The sequence below is a fragment of the Anolis carolinensis genome, chromosome 4 (assembly GCF_035594765.1).
Source record: "Anolis carolinensis isolate JA03-04 chromosome 4, rAnoCar3.1.pri, whole genome shotgun sequence".
In the NCBI taxonomy this organism is placed as follows: Eukaryota; Metazoa; Chordata; class Lepidosauria; order Squamata; family Dactyloidae; genus Anolis; species Anolis carolinensis.
In genome coordinates this window covers 146,555,131-146,577,508 of record NC_085844.1, presented here as the reverse complement: position 1 = coordinate 146,577,508, position 22,378 = coordinate 146,555,131, and the positions used below count along the sequence as shown (strand labels likewise).

General features: G+C 39.6%; 1 protein-coding gene across 1 annotated transcript; it reads right to left on the bottom strand.

Moving 5' to 3' along the window:
- Positions 1 to 2,007: 2,007 nt before the first annotated feature.
- On the bottom strand, positions 2,008 to 22,090 carry dr1 (down-regulator of transcription 1). Its single transcript, XM_003219997.4, has 3 exons — positions 21,523 to 22,090; positions 9,379 to 9,542; positions 2,008 to 3,979 (listed from the first exon to the last, which is right to left on the bottom strand). Exons 1-3 carry the CDS (start codon positions 21,740 to 21,742, stop codon positions 3,833 to 3,835), a joined length of 531 nt encoding a protein of 176 aa, XP_003220045.1. The 5' UTR covers positions 21,743 to 22,090; the 3' UTR covers positions 2,008 to 3,832.
- Positions 22,091 to 22,378: the final 288 nt, after the last annotated feature.

Here is a 22,378-nt window from a genome sequence, read left to right as displayed (position 1 = left end):
ACCACAAAAACAGACAGTAAGACTTGTCCCTCTCATTTTATTTGAACCTAAGTTCAACTAACTTCGTTTGCATTCAGCCTTAGTCAAGCTTAGAGGATACCTGCTGAAAACTGGAAGTTAACTTATATGACTAATGTAAGCTCTTTCATTACAAATCACAAAAGTCAACATCTACACTGAGATACAACACTGTCTGAACTCTGTGGTTGCAGAATTTTTCAGAATGAAGCAGAGAGTGTTTATCGGGACATTCATAGGGATACCAAGATGCTTGTTTATAAAGCTATTGTCCTCCCAACCATTATACGTCTGTGAAACATGGACTGTCTACAGACATCACATTCAAATTCTGGAACAATTCCATCAGAGTTGCCTCCGAAAAATCCTGAAAATCTCTTGGGAAGACAGGCGGACAAATGTCAGTGTTCTGGAAGAAGCAAAGACCACCAGCACTGAAGTGATGCTCCTCCTTCATCAACTCTGCTGGACTGGCCACATTGTCCTAATGCCCAGTCACCATCACTCAAAGCAGTTACTATACTCTCAACAACCAGAGCATCGACAGGATCACCTACCGAGATGGCAGGAAATTCCACTAGAACTGGGTTGCTGTGTGTTTTCTGGGCTGTATGGCCATGTTCGAGAAGTATTCTCTCCTGACGTTTCGCCCACTTCTACGGCAGGCATCCTCAGAGGTTGATGCTCTGGTCACAACCTCTGAGGATGCCTGCCATAGATGTGGGCGAAACGTCAGGAGAGAATACTTCTCGAACATGGTATACCTCACAACCTCTGAGGATGCCTGCCATAGATGTGGGTGGAACGTCAGGAGATAATACTTCTCAAACATGGTACACCTCACAACCTATCAGGTGTTGATGGGGGACACAAGCTCAGCCTCACAACCATTGTTCTGTGGGGTCCCATAGGGCTCAGTACTGTCCCCCATGTTATTTAACATTTACATGAAGGTGCTGAAGGGGATCATCTGGAGTTTTGGAGTTCAATGCAATTTGTGCACAGATGACGTCCAACTCTATTACTCCTTTCCACCTGCTACTAAAGAGGCTGTTCAGGTCCTGAACCGGTGCTTTACAGCTGTGACAGTCTGGATGTGGGCGAACAAATTGAAATTGAATCCAGACAATACAGAGATCTTTCTGATCAGTTGAAAGGCCAAAAAGGGCATAAGGTTACAGCCTGTGCTGGATGGGGTTACACTCCCTCTGAAGTCACAGGTTCGCAGCTTGGGAGTTCTCCTGGATTCGTTGCTGAGCCTAGAACTCCAGATCTCAGGGGTGGCCAGGGAAGCTTTCACACAATTAAAACTTGGGTCACCAGATGCACCCGTCCGTACCTTGAGAATCTAGACTTGGCCACGGTGGTCCATGCTCTCATCGCATCTTGAATTGACTACTGCAACGTGCTCTACATGGGGTTGTCTTTGAAGACTGTTCAGAAGCTTCAAATAGTCCAACGGGCGGCAGCCAGATTGCTCACCGGAGCAGCATACAGGGAGCATACAACCCATCACAACAGCTCCACTGGCTGCCAGTCTGCTACCATGAACAATTCAAAGTGCTGGCCTTAGCCTATAAAACCCCAAACAGTTCCAGCCCAGCTTACGTGTCTGCACATATCTCCCTTTACGAACCAGTTCAAGTGTTAAGATTATCATTCGAAGTAGTGCTTAAAAGGTCTAAATCCTTAAATTACAAAATATTTAGAATAAAGTTTTTTGCAGTGATAAAATTAAAACAAGAAATTATTTTGCACAACTTAAGCATACTTACTTTGGCAGAAAGATTACATCTTGACATGAAACAGGTGACTTGATATGTGTACAACAATGCTGATGTTACATTCAGGAAAAATACAGTTGCAAAAGGAAACTATGAAGGTGATACTGACAGCAAGAAATCTGCATAGTTGGTCCAAATCAGAATAAAAGCACGGCTCTTTGCAACACCATAAACAATGAAGAGAAAGCAAGTGTTAAACATTAAATATAAAAACACATTTGAATTTTATTGCTTGAGGAATACAGCATATGAAAAAGCACAAGAAAGTCACAGGGATTCAAACAAATTATGATACATACCAGATGCAGTAAAATATTAACCTGAACTCTGCATCAGAAGAAATAAAGTGTGAAAGTGTATGCTTCCTGCTTGCTTAAAAAGGAAAAAATCATTTAAAACAGGAAGGGGAAGGATGTTACAGTACAAATTAGAAAAGCCAACACTGCACTTTAACATGGTTTGACTAGGCTAGTGTTTCTACCTTTGGTACTTCAACCTTCATAAGCGCTAGATCTTTAATCAGATCTTGTCCAAATACATTTCCTGCTGAATCCACAGAAGTGTTTTAGCTTAACAATCAAGCTAACGTATTTCTCGGCCATCAGTGTATAGGTTAGGATACAGGCTATTTCAGGTGGCCCTGTCCTTATAAACCAACTGCAATTCAAGAACTTACTTCGACACCCAGTTCAGTTCTCTATTTCAAAATCTTCACAAAGCTAGGTTTTCCCACAATTCTCAGTAGTGCTCAAGACCACTCAAGGCTATTTAAAATCAATGCAGTTTGATGTTACCGGATACATTAATATGCAAGGTATAAGATTCCACCTCCTTTCCTCCCCCAAAAAGTACCAAAAAATGTTGATGAATCTTCAAGTATATTTTGTATTCAAAATGTTCTTGATTTCAACACAAACAGCACTGCTATGAAAAAAATCCATTTCCACCACATCACAAAAATCATTCTTCATTTCGGTCCTGTTGGTCAGTCTAGGGCTCAGTCACCAAATTTAAGATGGAACTAAATAATGTGCCCTACTTGGATATAGAAACAGCCAGTTTCATGAGACAAAGCTTATCTATTGGTACACTATTCTGAAAACTATGAGCATCGTTCTGACAACAACTAACGGGAGTTGAAGATGCCTTTCACTGTAAACATGCTCATTAGTTCCAACGTTTGGTCTCGCAGGCCTGACCATTTGAGCATTCCAAGTCAAAACGGAATTAAAAGTAAGTTCTTCCACCAAATCCCACCTTTCCATTTGAACACTGTGACCATGAGCATGCTTAGACAATGCATGTAATTTCCATGTGGAGCTGAAATGGAATTGTTGTCATTCTCCAAGGTGGTAATATATGAAATGAAATCTTCATTTTGATCAGGACACTAAATTGATACCATAATAAAGTCTTGGGTTTTATTTTATTGTTTTATCCCTATACAAAAAAACCCTTAAATCTGCACAATTCCTATTCAACATACACCTTCCTAGTTTGGCAAAAATGTATTTCTCAGACTGATGGTATTCGAGAACATCTATTCACTGCCCTCTCTCTCTAATTTTAAAAGACAAAGAATTCAGAACAAATTATGTGGAACCCTTTGCTTTTTCTACTTGTAGCAGATTAAACGCTGTCCCAAAAACAACCAAAATTAAAACTTTTTACATAAGAGTCTATGGTTAAAAGGGAAGAGAACTGCAAGTGTGAATTTAGAGCCTCCATATAAATTCTGCAGTATTTTATAAACTTTACTGTAACACTGTTTGTTGATCGAGTGACACACGCCTATCTAAAATTTCCATAAACACCATTAAAAATCCGAAGTTGATATGATACTGAACCTTAAATCTTCAAGAGTTCAAAGAGACAGTTTTTACATGTACAGCACACAACAGCAGACATCCCTAAAATACCAACAGCTGGTCCAAGATGCAGACAATGTTACGGGCAAGCATTCATTTCACTGGTTTTGTTGTGCGGGACAACTATTTCCTTGCAGGGATCAGAACTCAGCCAGGATGATTTCAGATGTCATCCTCGTCATCTTCATCTTGAGAAGATCCAGCCTGGTTGGATGCACTGGCTGAGGCAGCTGCAAGCTGGGCTTGCTGGGCTGCTTGCTGTACTTGTAGCCATTCCTGATGGGCTAATTCTGCCTGCTGCTGTTTAGCCTGGAAACAGAAGACCAACAGCTCAGAGTTCATAGCCACAACTGAAGTTCCATTATGTAGCATAGTAAGCACAATAGGTTTAATTGTTACTGAAAAAATAATTATTTGATTAATATTCTATTTTGGAAAATTCCATCTTTCTTATTTCTTGTTACGTGCTTGCAAGTCATTTCTAACACATGGTGATGCAGTGTATTATAATTCTGGTCTCCCAGAATTCTGGGATGAAACCCTTGTTTAATCATGGAAGTCTATTGAGTGAGCTTGGGCAAGTCATTCCCATTCCCTTTTCATCTGCCCCCTCAAGACTGTAGAACGACCTGCTGGAAGAGCCCCAACTGCTAGATCAACTGTCAGAATTTAAGACATAAGTGAAGATCTATCTCTTCCGGCAGTCCTACCCAGACAGTTTTAATAATGGATTTTAAACTTGCATCTTATATTTACTCTGTTTTGTGAATTTTAATATTTTGTAGAAATATGTTTTAATGTGTGTATTTTAAAGAATGCTTTTAGGTGAATGTGTGTTTTAGCAATGTTGTAGCCCGTCTCAAGCCATGAAGAGAGGCAGGTAAGAAATAAAAATTATTGTAACTATTATTATTATTCCCTCCCAGTTTGAGAGGAAAGCAAAGGCAAGCCCCCTTTGAACAAATCTTGCCAAGAAAACTCTTAAGGTCACCATAAGTTGGAAATAATTTAAAGGAATACAACCACAACAAAGGAGAAGAATATTCAACAGATCCATCCTACTACACAATGATTTTGGGAAGTCTCTGGTTCACTTGCTAGCATCAGGGGAAGGACCCGTTAAAGAAACACACAGCTAAAAGCATGGCATATTCCATTATTTGAATACAGAAACAAGAACTAAAATATAGCTTAATCACAGCTTCATACAAATGGAGTAAAAAACCCCATATTTTACAGATATGCTCTCAGATCAATGATCTACATTTTTGCCCCAAAAATGATCTTATACTAAATTCCTGGTCACATTTTGGCCAAAACTGTGACCTAGAATGTAGCGTAGGATCTTTCTATTTTTCACTTTGTCTATTTCTCTATTTCCAGCTTTTTTTCAGAGGGATTGGCAGGCTACATGCTTCATCCCTGGTGTAAGTAGAGAGATTTTCTAGGAACAGCAACACAATCCTGCAGCATCTTGAAGATAACAATATAAACTTTTGTGGACTTAAGACTTAACAATACAATGTTGTCAATTTTATAGATATGCATCAAATGTATAAACATTCACCTGAATTGGCAGGTGTAGGGTGTGTGTGTGGAAAAGTGCATGTAAATGGGAGAATCAAAATATGGAAGTTTAATTAGTAAGGCCAAATTTACCATCTAGGGCAAACACTTTAATATCTAAGGCAAACTGGCGGCAAACGTTTCTATTTATTTATAGCATTTATATTCCGCCCTTCTCACCCCGAAGGGGACTCAGGGCGGATCACATTACACATATAGGCAAACATTCAATGCCTTGACATAGAACAAGACAAGACAAATGCAGGCTCCGAGCTGGCCTCGAACTCATGACCTCTTGGTCAGAGTGATTGGTCTCAGCTGGCTGCTCACCAGCTTGCGCCACAGCCCGGGCGCAAGCTGGTGCTCGTTCTGATGAGGTGTTGTAATGGAAAAGACAAATAAAACATTAAAAATGATAGAACAATGAGTGGTGCTGTTAATTAATTAATGTGCACATTTCTATTATTTTTCAGCACTCCAGAAGGCAACCTATGTAGACATTTCAGCAATAAAGAAATGTGTATTTTAAGACGAAATAGTTCTACCTAAAATGTTTAGATTTGAAAGTCACAATATGTATCTTAAAAGGTCACAATCACAGATAATCACAGACGTGTGCCATCAGGCTTTATTCATTAAAGTTAAAGGTAAAGGTTTTTCCCGACATTAAGTCTAGTTGGGGAAAACCTTTAGTCTGGGGGTTGGTGCTCATCTCCATTTCTAAGCCGAAGAGCCAGCGTTGTCTGTAGAAACCTCCAAGGTCATATGCCGGCATGGCTGAAATTCTATATCATGGTTTTATAGTGAAATCTGCATTCATTAATTGTATAATGGCTGTGCTATAACACGTCATGCTTCTGCCAGTGTGTTCCAACTAACTCAAAGAATTAAGTGAAGACACTGATGAACAGTTACACATTATCCAAGAATGTACAACTGCATGGGTAGACACAGTTGGACTAGAGCATTAATTAATGGTTGAATGATGAGTCAACATGTAGGTAAACCCCACTTATTCCATGGTTGTATTCTAGTTGAAACAAACAATAGAATTTAGGCCCATATTAACTTTTTCCATTTATACAGCCATGAACTAAATGTGTCTATTGCATAATGGCTTAAATACAACAAACAACACTTACGCATAAGTATTATAGCAATAGGATTCTGGACTGTGTTTTTATAATAGCTATTTTTCTAGAAATAAGAATAGGATACTTTAGCTGATTAATTGTCAATTGTTTTAAACAGTTTATCATAGAAAAGGAAACAATAATAATATAATAACTTTATTTTTGTATCTCGCCTCCATCACCCCGCAGGGACTCAGGGTGGCTAACATGGGGCCAAGCCTCATTTATCACAATAAAAACAGGATAAAATACATTCGAAACCAACAAACATCATCAACATTTAAAATTACGAGGAATTAAACCACCATCTTAAGAAATAATGTAATGATAAATAAAACCGTCGAAAAGAACAATATAGCAATTTGAGTATAAGGACTGGGCAGAGGTGAGAGGAGTGCATACTCTATATACTTGAAGATAAGCGAGTTTTTCAGCCCTTATTTATGAGCTGAAAAAGCCTCCCCTGGCTTATAATCGGGTCAAGGTCAAGCCAGCAGCGAAGCCTGGAGGCTGTTGCTTGCAATATATGATATATTTATCTCTCATCTTACCCTCCCTTATCAGAGTTTTCTTTTCCAAAGCCTCCCTCGCTCTTAACCAAGGGAATATTTTGAAAAGGGAACGAAGCCCTTGCAAGTCAGGAAGAATATATATATATATATACAGTAGAGTCTCACTTATCCAACACTCACTTATCCAATGTTCTGGATTATCCAACGCATTTTTGCAGTCAGTGTTTTCAATATATCGTGATATTTTGGTGATAAATTCGTAAATACAGTAATTACAACATAACATTACTGCGTATTGAACTACTTTTTCTGCCAAATTTGTTGTCTAACATGATGTTTTGGTGCTTCATTTGTAAAATCATAACCTAATTTGATGTTTAATAGGCTTTTCCTTAATGCCTCCTTATTATCCAACATATTCGCTTATCCAACATTCTGCCGGCCTGTTTATGTTGGATAAGTGAGACTCTACTGTATATATACCCATTAATCTTATAGAAGCATTTTTCCCTGAAATATTTGTTAATCTCTGCTACAGATATATAGGCATTTCCCCCTGCAAGCCTTTGCGATCCCTATGTACCTTTATATTTGTATGTATGTATGTATGTATCTATCTATCTATATACATTAATTTTATATATGAATTTCCCCTCATATGTTTGCAAGTCTTTGCAAATCCTATAAACATATAGATATATAGAGATTTCAAAGGTCCTGTATATCTGTATCTGTGTGTATACATTATTTCATATATGAATTTTTGCCTCATATGTTTGCAAGTCTTTGCAAATCCTATACAGATATAATTATCTATATAGAGATGTCTAGATAGATATAGATGAATATAGATATGTAGGGCTTGCAAATATTGCAGGGGAAATGCACACACACACACAGAGATTTCTAGATAGATATAAACATAAATATATAGGGCTTGCAAATATTGCTGGAGGGAAATGCACATATATAGAGGATTTGCAAACATTTCAGGGGAAAATGCATATGTGAAATTAGTATATATAATTATAGATCTATATTTAGCTCTGCATTGTTTATATAGGCACTGAATGTTTGCCTGTTACTATGTTGGAAGCTGATCTGAGTCCCCATGGGAGATAGGACAGGGTACAAATGAAGTTTTATTATTATTATTATTATTATTATTATTATTTTTATTATTATGCTATTGTTAATACCATATTGTTGTACTGTTTATTTTATTTATTGTATTATTTAATTGTATTATGATATGGTTATATTGTATTGTCCTGGGCATGGCCCCATGTAAGCCGCCCCGAGTCCCCGTTGGGGAGATGGTGGCGGGGTATAAATAAAGTTTTATTATTATATTATTATTATTGTTTTTGTTGATCCTACTTTTCCACTTACAGTGCTAGTTTATTGTTTTTCTTCGAAATACGATAAATATTGAAAAACCTTTAACCTACTGATGCCTCAATATACAGTAGAGTCTCACTTATCCAACATAAATGGGCCGGCAGAATGTTGGATGAATATGTTGGATAATAAGGAGGGATTAAGGAAAAGCCTATTAAACATCAAATTAGGTTATGATTTTACAAATTAAGCACCAAAACAACCAATTTGACAGAAAAAGTAGTTCAATACACAGTAATGCTATGTAGTAATTACTGTATTTACGAATTTAGCACCAAAATATCATGATGTTTTGAAAACATTGACTACAAAAATGCATTGGATAATCCAGAACGTTGGACAAGTGAGTGTTGGATAAGTGAGACTCTACTGTAATTTCATTGGGATCTATTTTCATTTTGAAATTTACCAGTAGCTGCTGCATTTTCCACCCTCGGCTTACACTCGAGTCAATAAGTTTCCCCACTGTTTTGTAGTAAAATTAGGTGCCTCGGCTTATATTAGGGTCATCTTATACTCAAGTATATACGGTAATTAAAATCTAATGAGGTAGATAATAAAGTGCTGTAGTATAATAGGAGCTCTCGGAGATGGGATAAATTAAGAGAGTTATTACCAAATAAGGGCAAAAAAGACAATATGAATAATCAAGCCCGGTGAATAATCAATGCTGAGGGGGTTGGCACACTGGAAGAGTCAGATTTTTAAATCTTTCTTAAAGACTGCCAGGATGGGTGCTTGCCTGATCTCCCTGGGGAGGGAGTTCCAGAAACAAGGGCCACCACGGAGAAGGCCCTTTCCCTCATCCCTACAAGCCATGCTTGCGATGGAGGTGGGAATGAGAGGAGGGCCTCCCCTGAAGATCGAAGAGATTGCACGGGTTCAGAGGGAGAAACGCGATCACAAAGGTAGGCAGGCCCCAAATCGTTCAGGGCTTTGTAGGTGATAATCTGCACCTTGAATTGGGACCAGAAACTGATCGGTAGCCAATGGAGTTGACTGCTCTCTGTAATTCGCTCCAGTTAGTAATCTGGCAGCCCATCGTTGGACCAGTTGTAATTTCATGCATAGTGCCTAAGATTATTGCCACACTTACTTGTGCAATTAACAATTGTTGCTGCCTTAGCAGTTCTTCTTCAGGAATGCCAAGATTTTCCAAACGAGAATTAGCCTTTCTTCTTTTCAGTGCTACTGTTTTGCATTCTTGTAAGACTTCTTTTACTTCGCTGATATAGGAGCCAAATCCCAAACTTTCTAGTGCTGGGGATAAAAAGAAAAAAAATCCAGTCAGTTAATATCAACTATCTTGGGCAAGAAGGCCCCAATTTAGCTAATCCAACACAGTTGTGTATATCACTAGATACATAAACTGATAGAGTGTATTGCCCTTTTCAGGCACATTTGTTTGAATACGAAGATTACCAAATAATCCTTCTACAACCTAATGCCCTTCAATTGAAACGGAATCCAGATAAGACAGAGGTGCTTGCCATTAAGGGTCCTAATCTAGGGATGAAGGTCTATCAACCAGTTCTTGTTCACGGTTTGGGAGTGCTCCTGAATCAGTCTCTCCAAATGTCAGCCCAGCTAGATGCAACTGTCAAGAGTGCTTACTACCAGCTTTGGCTGACATGCCAGCTGCGCCCCTTCCTAAAATTAGAATCCAAGGACCTAAAGATGGCAGTGAACGTGCTGATAACCTCAAGGTTGGACTTCTGCAATGGGCTACCTCTGAACCAAATCTGGAAGCTCGAATTAATTCAAAACATGGCACCAGGACAAATTACAGGAATATCCAGGACTCAACATATTACACTCATACTACAGTCAATCCACTGCCTGTCAATTTGTTTCCGGGCAAAGTACAAAGTGTTGATTTTGATCTTTAAAGCCCAACATGCTTTGAGTCTTGATCGCTGTCTCCCACACAATCCACAACAGACAGTGAGATCGGGGGGGGGGGGGGGGCTCCTATACCAACCAGCCAGAACCCGACTGACAACCACCACCCAGAGGACCTTTTCATTGGCCACCCCAAGACTGTGGAAAGACCTGCTGGAAGAGCTCCGACACTTAAATAAGCTGCCAGAGTTTAAAACACAACTGAAGATCTATATTTTCAGGCAGGTCTACCCAGTCAGTTTTTAAATTGTAAATTCACATTCTATGTTTATTACATTTTAAACTCTGTTTTGTCTATTTTAATGTGTGTATTTTATAGAAATATGTTTTAATATGTTTTTATCGAACTGTGTTGTGCCCGGCACTGAGCCATAAGGAGAGGCAGGTAATACAAGAACATTTCAATGAGCCTACTATCATTCTATCATTGGTTAACATCTGTGTATATTTAGTTTGACCATTTTGCTTACATTCATAATATTTAAGTTCTCTGATTAATTTTGCCTACTCTGCTGAATTACCCACATGACACCATTACCCACATGACACCATTAATAATAATAATAATAATAATAATAATAATAATAATAATAATAATACTTTATTATTGTATCCCGCCACCATCTTGTCAGAGCGCGCGGTTTGGATAAACACACATTCAGATCAACGAAGAATCACTGGCACCAATAAATAGGCTGAAGCCTGTTTGGCTTTCTATAAAAGGTTTACTGACAAACGGAAAAACTCTCAAGACGACATATACATACAGAGTGCAAATAGGCAGAGAGCAGAGGGCAGAGGGAAGAACAGATAACACAGCAAGCTATTTATAACCACCCCTGCTGTCCGATGCAATACACAGTTAACTCTTTACACACTCGCATAGTGGACAGCAGACAGCATGATGCAATCTCCAGCTCACATTGCAACACTATAACTCAATTACATTTAAACAACTCTATATACAATCATCCCCACTTCAACAATTCCCCCTCTTTAACTGTAATTTAGTCATCACAGTTATATACACAGCTCAAAAACACTTCAATCACCTTCTTTTACATTCATAACATTGTTACACTCTGAATGTCTAACTTTGCAACTGAGGTTAAACAAACATATACAAAATTTCATCTTACATGTATGGGGAACACTTTCACAAGTTTACAATTCATTACACACAATCACCAACAACTATAGACTCATTCTTCAACAATTACAAATCTACCTCTACTAACAAAATCTTTTGCCACAGGTGTTTTATGAAACTTCGTTGGATCATATGTATATGGTACTAAAGCATATCTCTTCTTCTCTACACTAACATGACTCAAATTTACCTCTTCTTTAGCTTCTTGTTTCACCTGTGTGTCTACACCTTTGTTACTAGATCTTCTTCTTGTTCCTTGTTTTTTTGGTGTACCTTGAATTGCTTTCTTAAGTGTTGTGCATTCTGATTTCACTGACTCAATTACTTTCTTCACTTTCTACATTGACTTTAGCTCGCTGAAAACCATGTAACTTATCTACATTGGAATGTATATTATTCCAATCTCTGGGTCTTTCAAAATAAGCCATCTTTGACAATTTCACTTTGGTAGGTGTCTCTAAGAACTTGTAAGACTTTTTACTGTACCCAATGAATGTCATTTCTTTGTATTTTTTTTTCTTATTTGCTCTCTCACTGGCTGGGATGACTATATTTGCTCTCTGGCCAAATATTCTCAAAAACTTGTAATTTGGTACATGATCATACAACTTTCGAAAAGGAATGTCTTGTACACACTCATTCCACAGCCTGTTTGTCAAATAATTACATGTGTGTAACACTTCTGGCCAATAATTGTTAGCTATATGACTGTCTTTAAATATACACAATTTCATCTCATTTAAAAGCTGTGCTCTTTTTTCAGCAACACCTTCTTCACCTTTCATTTGTCCAATTTCAATCCAATTAATATTCTTTGACCTTAACAATGCTTTAAATTCACTGCCACAGACTCCTGCACCTTTGTCAATTATTAAAGTGTCCAATTTCTTTTCATACACATTTTCTACCAAACTTAGCCAATCACTCAATTTTCTAGTTGCTTCTGATAAGTCTGCAAAGAAATATGCATAACCGAATCTGCTCATTCTTTCTACAATAAGCATCATATATTTAGATCCACCAGTACTTTTTTCAAAAGGGCCTTCAATATGTACATGTGCCTTCTCAAACATGCCATCCACACTTATTTTAGACCTCTTGTAAAACTTTACAAGCTCTTTCTTCACTTCATTACATATGGCACAATCTAAATCATAGTTACATGACTCCATTTTGTAATTAGGGCACAAATTAAGTGTCTTCCTTAATATTTCCATGCTAGCATGACCCATCACTCGGTGGAATAAATGCAGACAATGATCATGTTGAATTTGACCTCCTACACACATAATCTCTACATTTTCTCCATCAATACTGTTCACTTTTTTAAACATTTCATACATTCTGTTTCTTTTTACTCCTTTGCCAACCAATTTTCCTTCCCTATCACAAATATAGCAATAAATTCCTTTAAAAAACACTTTAAACTGTTGATCAGTCAATGTAGCTACACTTAACAAATTTGTCTTCATTTCAGGCACATACAAGACTTTCTCCCAATACAATTTTAAACATGGAATATAACAGGTTCCGAATTTAGAAAACAATTTAAATGACCCATCAGTCAAAGTTACATTTGCTCCTTCCAAATCTTGTACATCTCTCAACAGAGAAATATCATTAGTAACATGATGAGTGGCCGTGAGTCCAAAACCCATTTGTTACTTCTTTCGCTGTCTCCATCTTCATTTGCAGCCATCAAAACTCTCGGCTCAGGGTTGTTGTTCAGTCCACTTCTTCTGTGACCACCTCTGGACATTCCTCTTTGATGTCTTCCTCTGCTCTGGCAATTTCTTGCTAAATGACCTGGCCTGTTACAAATAAAACATTTCTTTACAGCTCTCACACTCGCACAAGAAGCTGTCTGGCTCGGCGTCTCTGGAGTTGACTCCCCCTCGCTTCTTCCACACGAGGCTTCTTGTTCAAAACATAGTCGTTCCACTTCCTCTAAGATCCTGGAACACACTAAATCCAGACTCAGATCTCCTTCTGGCACATTTTGCAAAGAATGCAACAGATGATCCCATTCAGCAGTTAAGCTCGACATCATAATATAAGCCTGTTGCTCTTTGGCAATCTGAACACCTCTGTTTTGGAATTCAATAAACAAATCTTTCATCCTCTTAACATGTTGCCTCACATCTGCCCCTTCTTCAAGTGTTGTTCTATAAAGTCTTTTAGTCCAAATCATTTTTTCCAAGAGTGCTCTGCCTCTGATGAACTTGCTTCAACACATTCCATACCTCTTGTGCAGTTTGCAAATTCTGCACATGAACTAACTGACTTGGCATTAAACTCAAAACCAATGTTGCCAGTCCTCTCTCATTTTTAACTGCGTCTTGTTTCGTTCCTAGAATAGTATTTTGTAGCCCTTTTCTGACTAACAGATGCTTCACATAAATGCTCCACTCCTTATAATTCTCATCATTTAACTTATCAAAAACAGTCAAAGGATTTGAACTTGCCATCCTTGCCTTCCTGGAGAACCCTCGATTCCCCGAGATAAAGCCTTTAGCAGCTGACGAAACACACACTCAGCACAGCCCGGCAGTCCTCACCTTCACAGGAATTTATGGCACTTTTATGGCTTTTCCTTTGTAACTTCGCCTCGTAAATCACTTCAAAGCCCAGCACGCCCTGTTGCGAAGCACTGCTTTTTCTGCTACGGGCAAAGCTTGCTTCCACCAAAGACGAACTCTCCCCCTCCAGCAGGTTAAGCACGGCTCACCGGAATGGCTTCCTTCTCACAGCTCACAACTCAGCTCACCACTCAGCTCCCGGACCTCTGGCTCCACACAGACTGGTCAGTATACTGGGTACACTGGAAACTGGTCTGGTTCTAGCACAGTCGCAGGTTCTGGAGTAGGCTCTGGTGCTGATCCAGCTGGTCCTTCTGGTCCCCTTCTGGATTCTTCCGAACACTGGCAAAGGTCTGCTGATCCTTCTGGGCCCATAACCACTGTCCGGTTTGGATAAACACACATTCAGCGGAAGATCAACGAAGAATCACTGGCACCAATAAATAGGCTGAAGCCTGTTTGGCTTTCTATAAACAACTCTATATACAATCATTCCCACTTCAACACATCTCTCCGAAGGGACTCGGGGAGCTAACACGGGGCCAAGCCCAAAAGAATACAAGGTATAAACAAGTTAAAATATAAAGCAAAAACAAAAACAATAACAGTATAACAATAAAATAAAAAGATTCAAGCACGAATTATACAAGTAAAACTATAACAGCAAGATAAAAAAGTCATAAAAACAACTTCACCACTAATAAATAGGATTTGGGGTGGGGGGGTCAGGTCAAAGTGCAAAGTAGCTAGACTGTTTATAAAGTGCCTGGACAGTGTCCCAAAGTATTCTAGAACATAGTAAAGGATAAAATGGGGTGAGATAGGAGATAAAATGCGAGGTAGCAGTATGGTTGTCAAAGGGGTCTATAGTATCTTTACTTATTCGAAAACATACTGGAAGTACCAAGTCTTCAGCTGCTTAATGAAGGCAGACAGGGTTGGGGCCAACCTAATCTCCCTGGGGAGGGAGTTCCAGAGCCGAGGGGCCACCACAGAGAAAGCTCTCTCCCTCGTCCCCACAAGCCGAGCCTGCGATAATGAAGGGAGTGAGAGGAGAGCCTCCCCAGAAGATTGAAGAGGTTGTGCAGGCTCATAGGGGGAAAGGCGGTCACGAAGGTAGGCGGGTCCCGAACTGTACAGGGCTTTGTAGGTGATTACCATTTTAATGACTGTTGACAGACATTTGAAGAGCAGAAAAACACTGGGGCCTATTCCTGCAAAGACACATGCATCAGCTTTGCCCTGGAATTTTCAACCAGTGTATTAATAAATGAAAATTGAAAGTATAGTGACTCAGTTATTTCCAAAGTTAACCAATGACTAAGAGCCTATGTTATATTACGGATTATGACAGGAAAGTGTCTATAACAATGGATGGTACACTCATAGGGAGCGAGCTATGCACAATTCTCTACCTACTCATGAACTGAAAGTTTCAAGAACCTATTTAGCCCAGAGATTTTTAAACTGTGATAGTGATGCCTGATCTACACACACACACACACTATACATAATATCATATATAAACATTTATTGGGGCTCAAAAAGGGCTCAGCGGCTGAAAAGGTTTGAGAAACCTTGAGCAGCAGAGAACAGCATATAGTACACACAGATCAGCAAGAAATAGCTTTAGTCTGCCCATTCCATTTCCCTCCATTTCCTCCCTTCTCATCATTTCCCTTAAATATGAACTAATGAAGGTGGGCAGCCACCATTCTATCATTTCAGGCTACGTGTCAGTCAGCTTATCAGAGCAACAAGACACTTTATTTCTAGGGACACACAGTAAATGCCTAGATACTAATCAGTCTTTGGCTACAAGAAAAGAGATTCAAAGTGAAAGCCAATTCATCCTTCACCTTTACTAAGCACGAAGCCTAAGTCAGATCAAACCTGATATACAGTGTTCCCTTGCTACTTACCTACTTTTGCACCTCACTGTTTTGCGGGGGTTTTTTTTGGTCCAAGGCACTCTCAGAATGCCGTGGACCTTAATGCTATCCAATCAAAAGTGGTATCTATCAAACTAACAAATTAAACAACACAAAGCAACTCACAGAGGACTAGACCGCGTCATCGTCTGCCTTTTGCACATGCGCTCTCACCTGCCCCCTCTTCTACGAAAGCTTAACTGGCTCCCCGGGAATCCTGGGAGTTGCAGGTTTACAGCCTTTTCTGCCAAGCTGCTGCCCACCTCACCAAACTAAAACAACTACAGTGCAAAACGGGCTTGCGAAGGAGAGAAAGGCCACCTAACTACTAAAATAAGGTATAAATATTAAAATAAATATAGTGTCCCTACTTTGCAGATTTTCACTTATTGTGGGTGGTCCTGGAACATAACCCCAGCAATAAGTGAGGGAACACTGTATACAACCACAGTGGATAATGCGTTGTGTGACTGCAGGTCTGAGAGATGACTAAGACAATAAATTATGTTCCCTGCTATTTGACTAAGTACAAGGTGTTGAGTACAGGTAATTCAGGTGTGGAGTTTTCACATTAGTTTTAACCCTGTGTATTTTTCTACAAGTTTATGAAGTTTGAAACCAAGTGTTCGTTAAAAGATAGAGCCGGTTAAATGCCCGAATGTAGCTGTAGCATGGTGAATTGCACCACCCAGTGTGAAACCACAGAAAGACTGCAGAGTTTGGTCAGAGGAATTAACATCTTGACATCTTCAGCTTTTATTTTTGGGCGTGTGATTTTAGAGGCTAACCCCAAAGATTGACATTGGACACACATGCTAGGTTCATGCGTTCTCTCAAGCCAGATGACTAAGCAAAATTTCTAATGGTTTTACGCCCTGCTACTCTCTTTGCTTCCTTCCATTAAAAGCGGAAAGTGAAGCTAGCTAAAGGGTCTGTTTAATATAACTTATGTACCACAGAAAAAATATTTCTTTATGTTAAAAGTACCAATAGGTGAATGAAACCAAGACATGTTACTTTCACTGTTCCGTTCCAATTGTTGACCAGAACAGATACTCAACTGTGTCAGGCAGCATGAGTTTGGGAGAAAATGACAGTACTAAGCGAACCACATTAGTTTCATTTCTATAGGACAGGGGTCCTCAAACTTTTGAAGCAGAGGGCCGGTCCACAATCCTTCAGACTGCTGAGGGCCGAATTATCATTTGAAAAAAAAAAAAAAACCCCGAACAAATTCCTATGCACACTGCACATGTCTTATTTGTAGTGCAAAAACAAAAACAAAAACAACAACAACAACAAAAGAAAAATACAATATTTCAAAATAAAAACAATTTTAACCAACACAAACTGATCAGGATTTCAATGGGAAGTGTGGACCTGCTTCTGCCCAACAAGATAGTCAAGTTGATTAGGATTATTGTTGTTGTGTCCCTTCAAGTCATTTCAGATTTTGGAGAGCCTAAGTCAAAAAATATTTATTTATGTATTTATTGCAACATTTATATCCTGCCCTTCTCACCCGAGAGAGGACTCAGGGCGGCTTACAATAAACACACATATAAAAATCATACAATACACTATAAATCAGGGAATTACTCTTTCCCTGCTATAGGAAAGAGTAAAGAAACAAAACCTGCATAAAAAGGCAAGCATGTAGAATAAAAAAGAAAAAGATTCTTTCCAGTAAGATGAGGGAAGGAGAGAGGAGAAAACAAAACAGAAATAAATTTTATATTTTGCAAAACTGTGAAACTTTGCCTGTTTTTCAAAAGGAACACTGAGAGCATTCACTATATGAGAGAATATGTTTGACTGAAAATTTAGTTGATGGTTGTAAAAATGTATCCCACAAGAAGATATTGTTCATTGTTAAGATTAATACATAAGCAGATCTAAAAAACAACTCTAATATTTACAACTAGCAGCTGTTACTAAGTTGCCCGGAGGCAGTGGAATGGACCTGCACAACCATTCACACACTTGTTATAGCTATTATATTTTTATGATACACCTCCTCCTTCTCCCTATCTTATAATTCCAACAGGCTTCCCATGGTCTCCGGGTGCATCTACAATATAAAATTGATGTATTTTGACAGCACTTGAATTGTCATGGCTCAATGCTATGAAATGCTGGGAGTTGTAGTCTGGTGAGGCATCAGTCTGTTTTTGCAGAGAAGACTAAAAACCTTATAAAAGGTGCAACAGCACAATAAAACAATGAGAAAACCTAGCACATTGTATGAACTCTGCCTCATCTTTAAAAAAACAAGACCTGAAAGGTCTGAAAATAAAATTCTCCAGCTGTTAACAAAAACAGAACATGTTAGGTGTCAGCCTAAGCTCTTTGGAGTTCCAGATCCTAGGGGCAACTATTGAGAAGGCCCTTCTTCTCAGGGAATATGTGTACACTGTAGAATTAAAGCAGCCTGACACCACTTTAACTGCTCTGGCTGAGTGCTATGGAATCCTGGAAGGTGTATTTTTATGCTCTTTGGCAGGATTTTAATTTTAAAAAAACCTTTTTATTTAGGCAGGCTTGTAAAGATGAAGGTTTATAATATCAAAGTGCAATAGGTTTGAATGATTTCTAACTGAGAATTTTTAATACTGTTTATAATTAATTGCGTTTCAATGTTTGTATATTTATATATTTTAAATTGTGTACTGTTTTTATGTTAAGCCACTTTAAGTCTCCTTCAGTAGAGAGAAAGTGGGGTATAATAACAACAACAACTCCTCCCAGGATTCCCAGCTAATAACAGCCAATTTCTCAAGCCTATCTGAGGTTTTCCTAAAGGACTATCCATCTTAATGGATGTTAACAAGAGGAAAAAAGGCACCTTTAGCTATCCTGGATAACGAATTATAATGATACCTTTTTATTCTCATTCCCAGTGGTAAACAAAAGGTGCATCTATGCTGTAGAACTAATGCAAGTTTGACAACATTTTAACTGCCAGTATTATGGGATCATTGTAAAGCCCGAGAAGCTTGTTGTTGTTGTTGTTGTTATTGTTATCATTACTATTGCCCCGCTTTATCTCCCCCGAAGGGAACTCAAAGCAGCTTAACATAAAAAAGCACAGCCATTTAAAATTTACAATCATTATAATAGGATTAATTATAAATAGTATTTTAAAATTCCCAGTTAGAAATCATTATTATTTAGCCCTCTCTGCAAAGAGTGCTGGTGCAGACAACTCCCATGTTTCTATAGCATTGAGCCAAAGTAGCCAAAAGTTTTAATTGACCCTAGCGCTCATACTAATAAGAGCAGGTCACAGGATGCCTAATCGTTTTAATATCTATATGTTCTATATGCCTAATTATTACATTGTCTTATATTGATGCATGTTATTCTTGAATTATACTCATACTTATTACTGCATGTTTTCATTTTAAGTGATTTAATTTGTTTAATTTGTTATGTGTCATTATCATTTATGCTGTTACATTGTTGCAAGCCACTCCGAGTTCTTCTGGGAGATGGGGCGGGATATAAATAAAGCTTTGTGTATTCATTCAAAGTGGTGTCAAACTTACACTACCTCTGCAAGGTGGTAGATGCACCCTGAGTGTCTTTAGTATGGTTTTTAATTATTACTTATTGTTTATGTTCTAGCTTAATTTATTTTTGTTTGATGTGTTTTATCTTAATGGTTATATGTTTGTTTATTCTTATTTTATGCGAGGTCTATTTTTTTTACTAATTTAATGTTTTGATGTATATTCTATGTTGCTTTGGTTGCATTGTTGTTGTCTTGTAAATCGCCCTAAGTCCTTATGGGGATATGGGGCAAGATACAAATGAAGGTGTTATTATTATTATTATTATTATTATTATTATTATTATTATAAGGTGACCTGAAGTGAGGGATGTGGAGCCCACTTCCTTATATGAAGGATCAGTCTGGATCTACACTACAACATCCCCTTATGAGAACGAGGTCTATGTTCTATGGACCGACTTTGACTCGGGTATTTTGGCTTTTATTTAATCTATAGGAACCATTGTGTTTTAACTAATGTTTTATATTGCTATTGTTAATTTGTCTATTTTGTTTTCACTTTTACATTGACATATTATGTTATTATCTGTCTTATTTATTTTACACATATTATTCATGGTTCAGAAAACAACTTAAAACCTGGCTATGCAAGCAGGTGTTCGGAGAGTGATAGTACTACTGATGGTCAGGCCCCTGTTCGTGAACACCCAGCCCTAACTGACAGATAAGATTGTACTCGGCACTTACCCTCAACCCTTGGCCCTATAGTCTGCTTTTTGCATAAATCCTTGCCTAGCTCTCTCGAATTATGATTATGCCCACCATTCCTGGTCACTGGTAGCCGAGGTTTGCTTTTGATACATTTTAATGATACATTTATATCCTGCTGTTTTAATTGTTTTATTAGATTGTGATTTGTTATTTCGTTTTTAACTTGTTTTAGTTGGTAACATTGTTGGTTGCTCTGGGCTTGGTCCCACATGTAAGCCGTCCCGGGTCCCTTCGGGGAGATGGTTGGTGGGGTATAAAAATAAAGTTGTTATTATTATTACTGAAGCAGCTAAGTGAAAACCACAGGACAAGTGTAAAAGTTAGACTGTGTAATGTGTTTTATGTCCATGTTTGATTTTTTTTACATAATTTTTAAATTGTTTTAATTCATGCTTATACCTCCGATGGCCTAGGGGATAAAAGCCTTGTGACTTGAAGGTTGGGTTGCTGACCTGAAGGCTGCCAGGTTCGAATCCCACCCGGGGAGAGTGCGGATGAGCTCCCTCTTTCAGCTCCAGCTCCATGCGGAGACATGAGAGAAGCCTCCCACAAGAATGGTAAAACATCAAAAAAACATCCGAGCGTCCCCTGGGCAACGTCCTTGCAGACGGCCAGTTCTCTCACTCCAGAAGCAACTCCGGTTGCTCCTGACACGAAAAAAAAAACACTTTTAAATTGTTTTACTTCATACTGATTTAGATACAGTATGTATACACTGCTTTTATAGTATGTGCAGCATTGAATTTTTGACATTTATTATGTTGTACAGTACACCGCTTTGAGCCCCCAGGGGTGAGAAATGCAATAAACAAACAAATAAATATTTATGTATGTTGTAAGTCACCTCAAGTCCTTCTGGGGAGATGGGGCAGGATATAAATAAAGTTTATTACTGTTATTATTATTATTACACTACCAAATAATGCAGCTCGGGTGAAAATATGGCTCCCGCCCGACAGCCTCATCATGCCAGAACATGAATCCACTTTAAATCCGGCTTCTGCTTTCTGCAGAATTGTGGTTTGTAGTTTAGTGAGGCCCAGGACCTGCCAATGTAAAGACCCCTCCTTAAACTACAAGCCCCAGAATTCTGCAGGAGGCAGCAACTGGATTTAGAGGAGATCGATGCTGTAGTGTAGCCATGGGCAAACTTGGGCCTTCCAAGAGTTTTGGACTTCAACTCCCACAATTCCTAACAGCCTACTGGCTGTTTGAAATTGTGGGAGTTGGAAGTCCAAAACACCTGGAGGGCCCAAGTTTGCCCATGCCTGCTGCAGTGTGATGAGGTCCTAGGATGGTTTCATCCCTGCTGGCCTTCTGCAGATCTGTCTTTGCCAGCAGGCCTTTGGGAAAGAATGAGGGGCACACTGGTGGAGAGGTGGTGGGAACTTGCCTTGGATGACGTGCTCCGGGGAGATGGTCTTCTTCTCGGACTTGTTGCAGATCTCGTTGGCCTCGGAAGAGACCAGGTGGATAAACTCGGTGCAGCAGTTGACCACCAGCTCCCGGGCGTCGTTGGCCACCCGCACGTTGGGAAGCGTCTCCTTGATCATCTTGTTGATGGCCGCCCGCGGGATGGTCAGGTCGTCGTCGTTGCCGGACGAGGAAGCCATGCTGGGCCGGGAGAGGGCCCCGGGGAGAAGGCCTGAGGAGCCGGGAAGCCCAGGGGCCCCGGCGCCCGCCTCCTTCCTCCGTCTCCTTCCTCCGACAGGCCCCGGAAGCGCCCCTCACTCTCTCGGCCCGCTCCTCAGTCGCTCAAGGAACAACGGAGAAAGAGCTCGCGGCGGGCCACCAGCCCAAGCTGCGGTGGCGCCCGACACTTCCGGCGGAAGCGGCTCTTCACAGCCCCCTCTCTTTCCGCTTCCGGATGGACCCGGAAATAGCTGCTCCTCTCCTCCTGCTTAGAAATGCTGCGAGGCGAGGTCCCAGGAGGCCGCGCGGCTCCAACTAGGCAGCGAGAAGGCATCCTGTCTTTGGGCCTGTTTATATTTCTTGTTGAGAGGTGATCAGCGCCAGCCGGTTAGCTCGCCGCCCTTCCTCTGCAGACAAAGGGAGGGCTAAGGCGGTTTGCGCATGCGCGGTTGCGTCATTCCCGTTCTATTTCCCCCTTCTTCCGGTTGGGCAGCTTCTTGCCTCCGCTCTCTATGGTATTGGGCGTCTACTGTGGGCTGCCTTGGATTTTGAGCCGCATTGTGAAAGAGGCACGCCACGTTTTTAATCTAAAAACGTCGCCTTTGGCACGATAAATA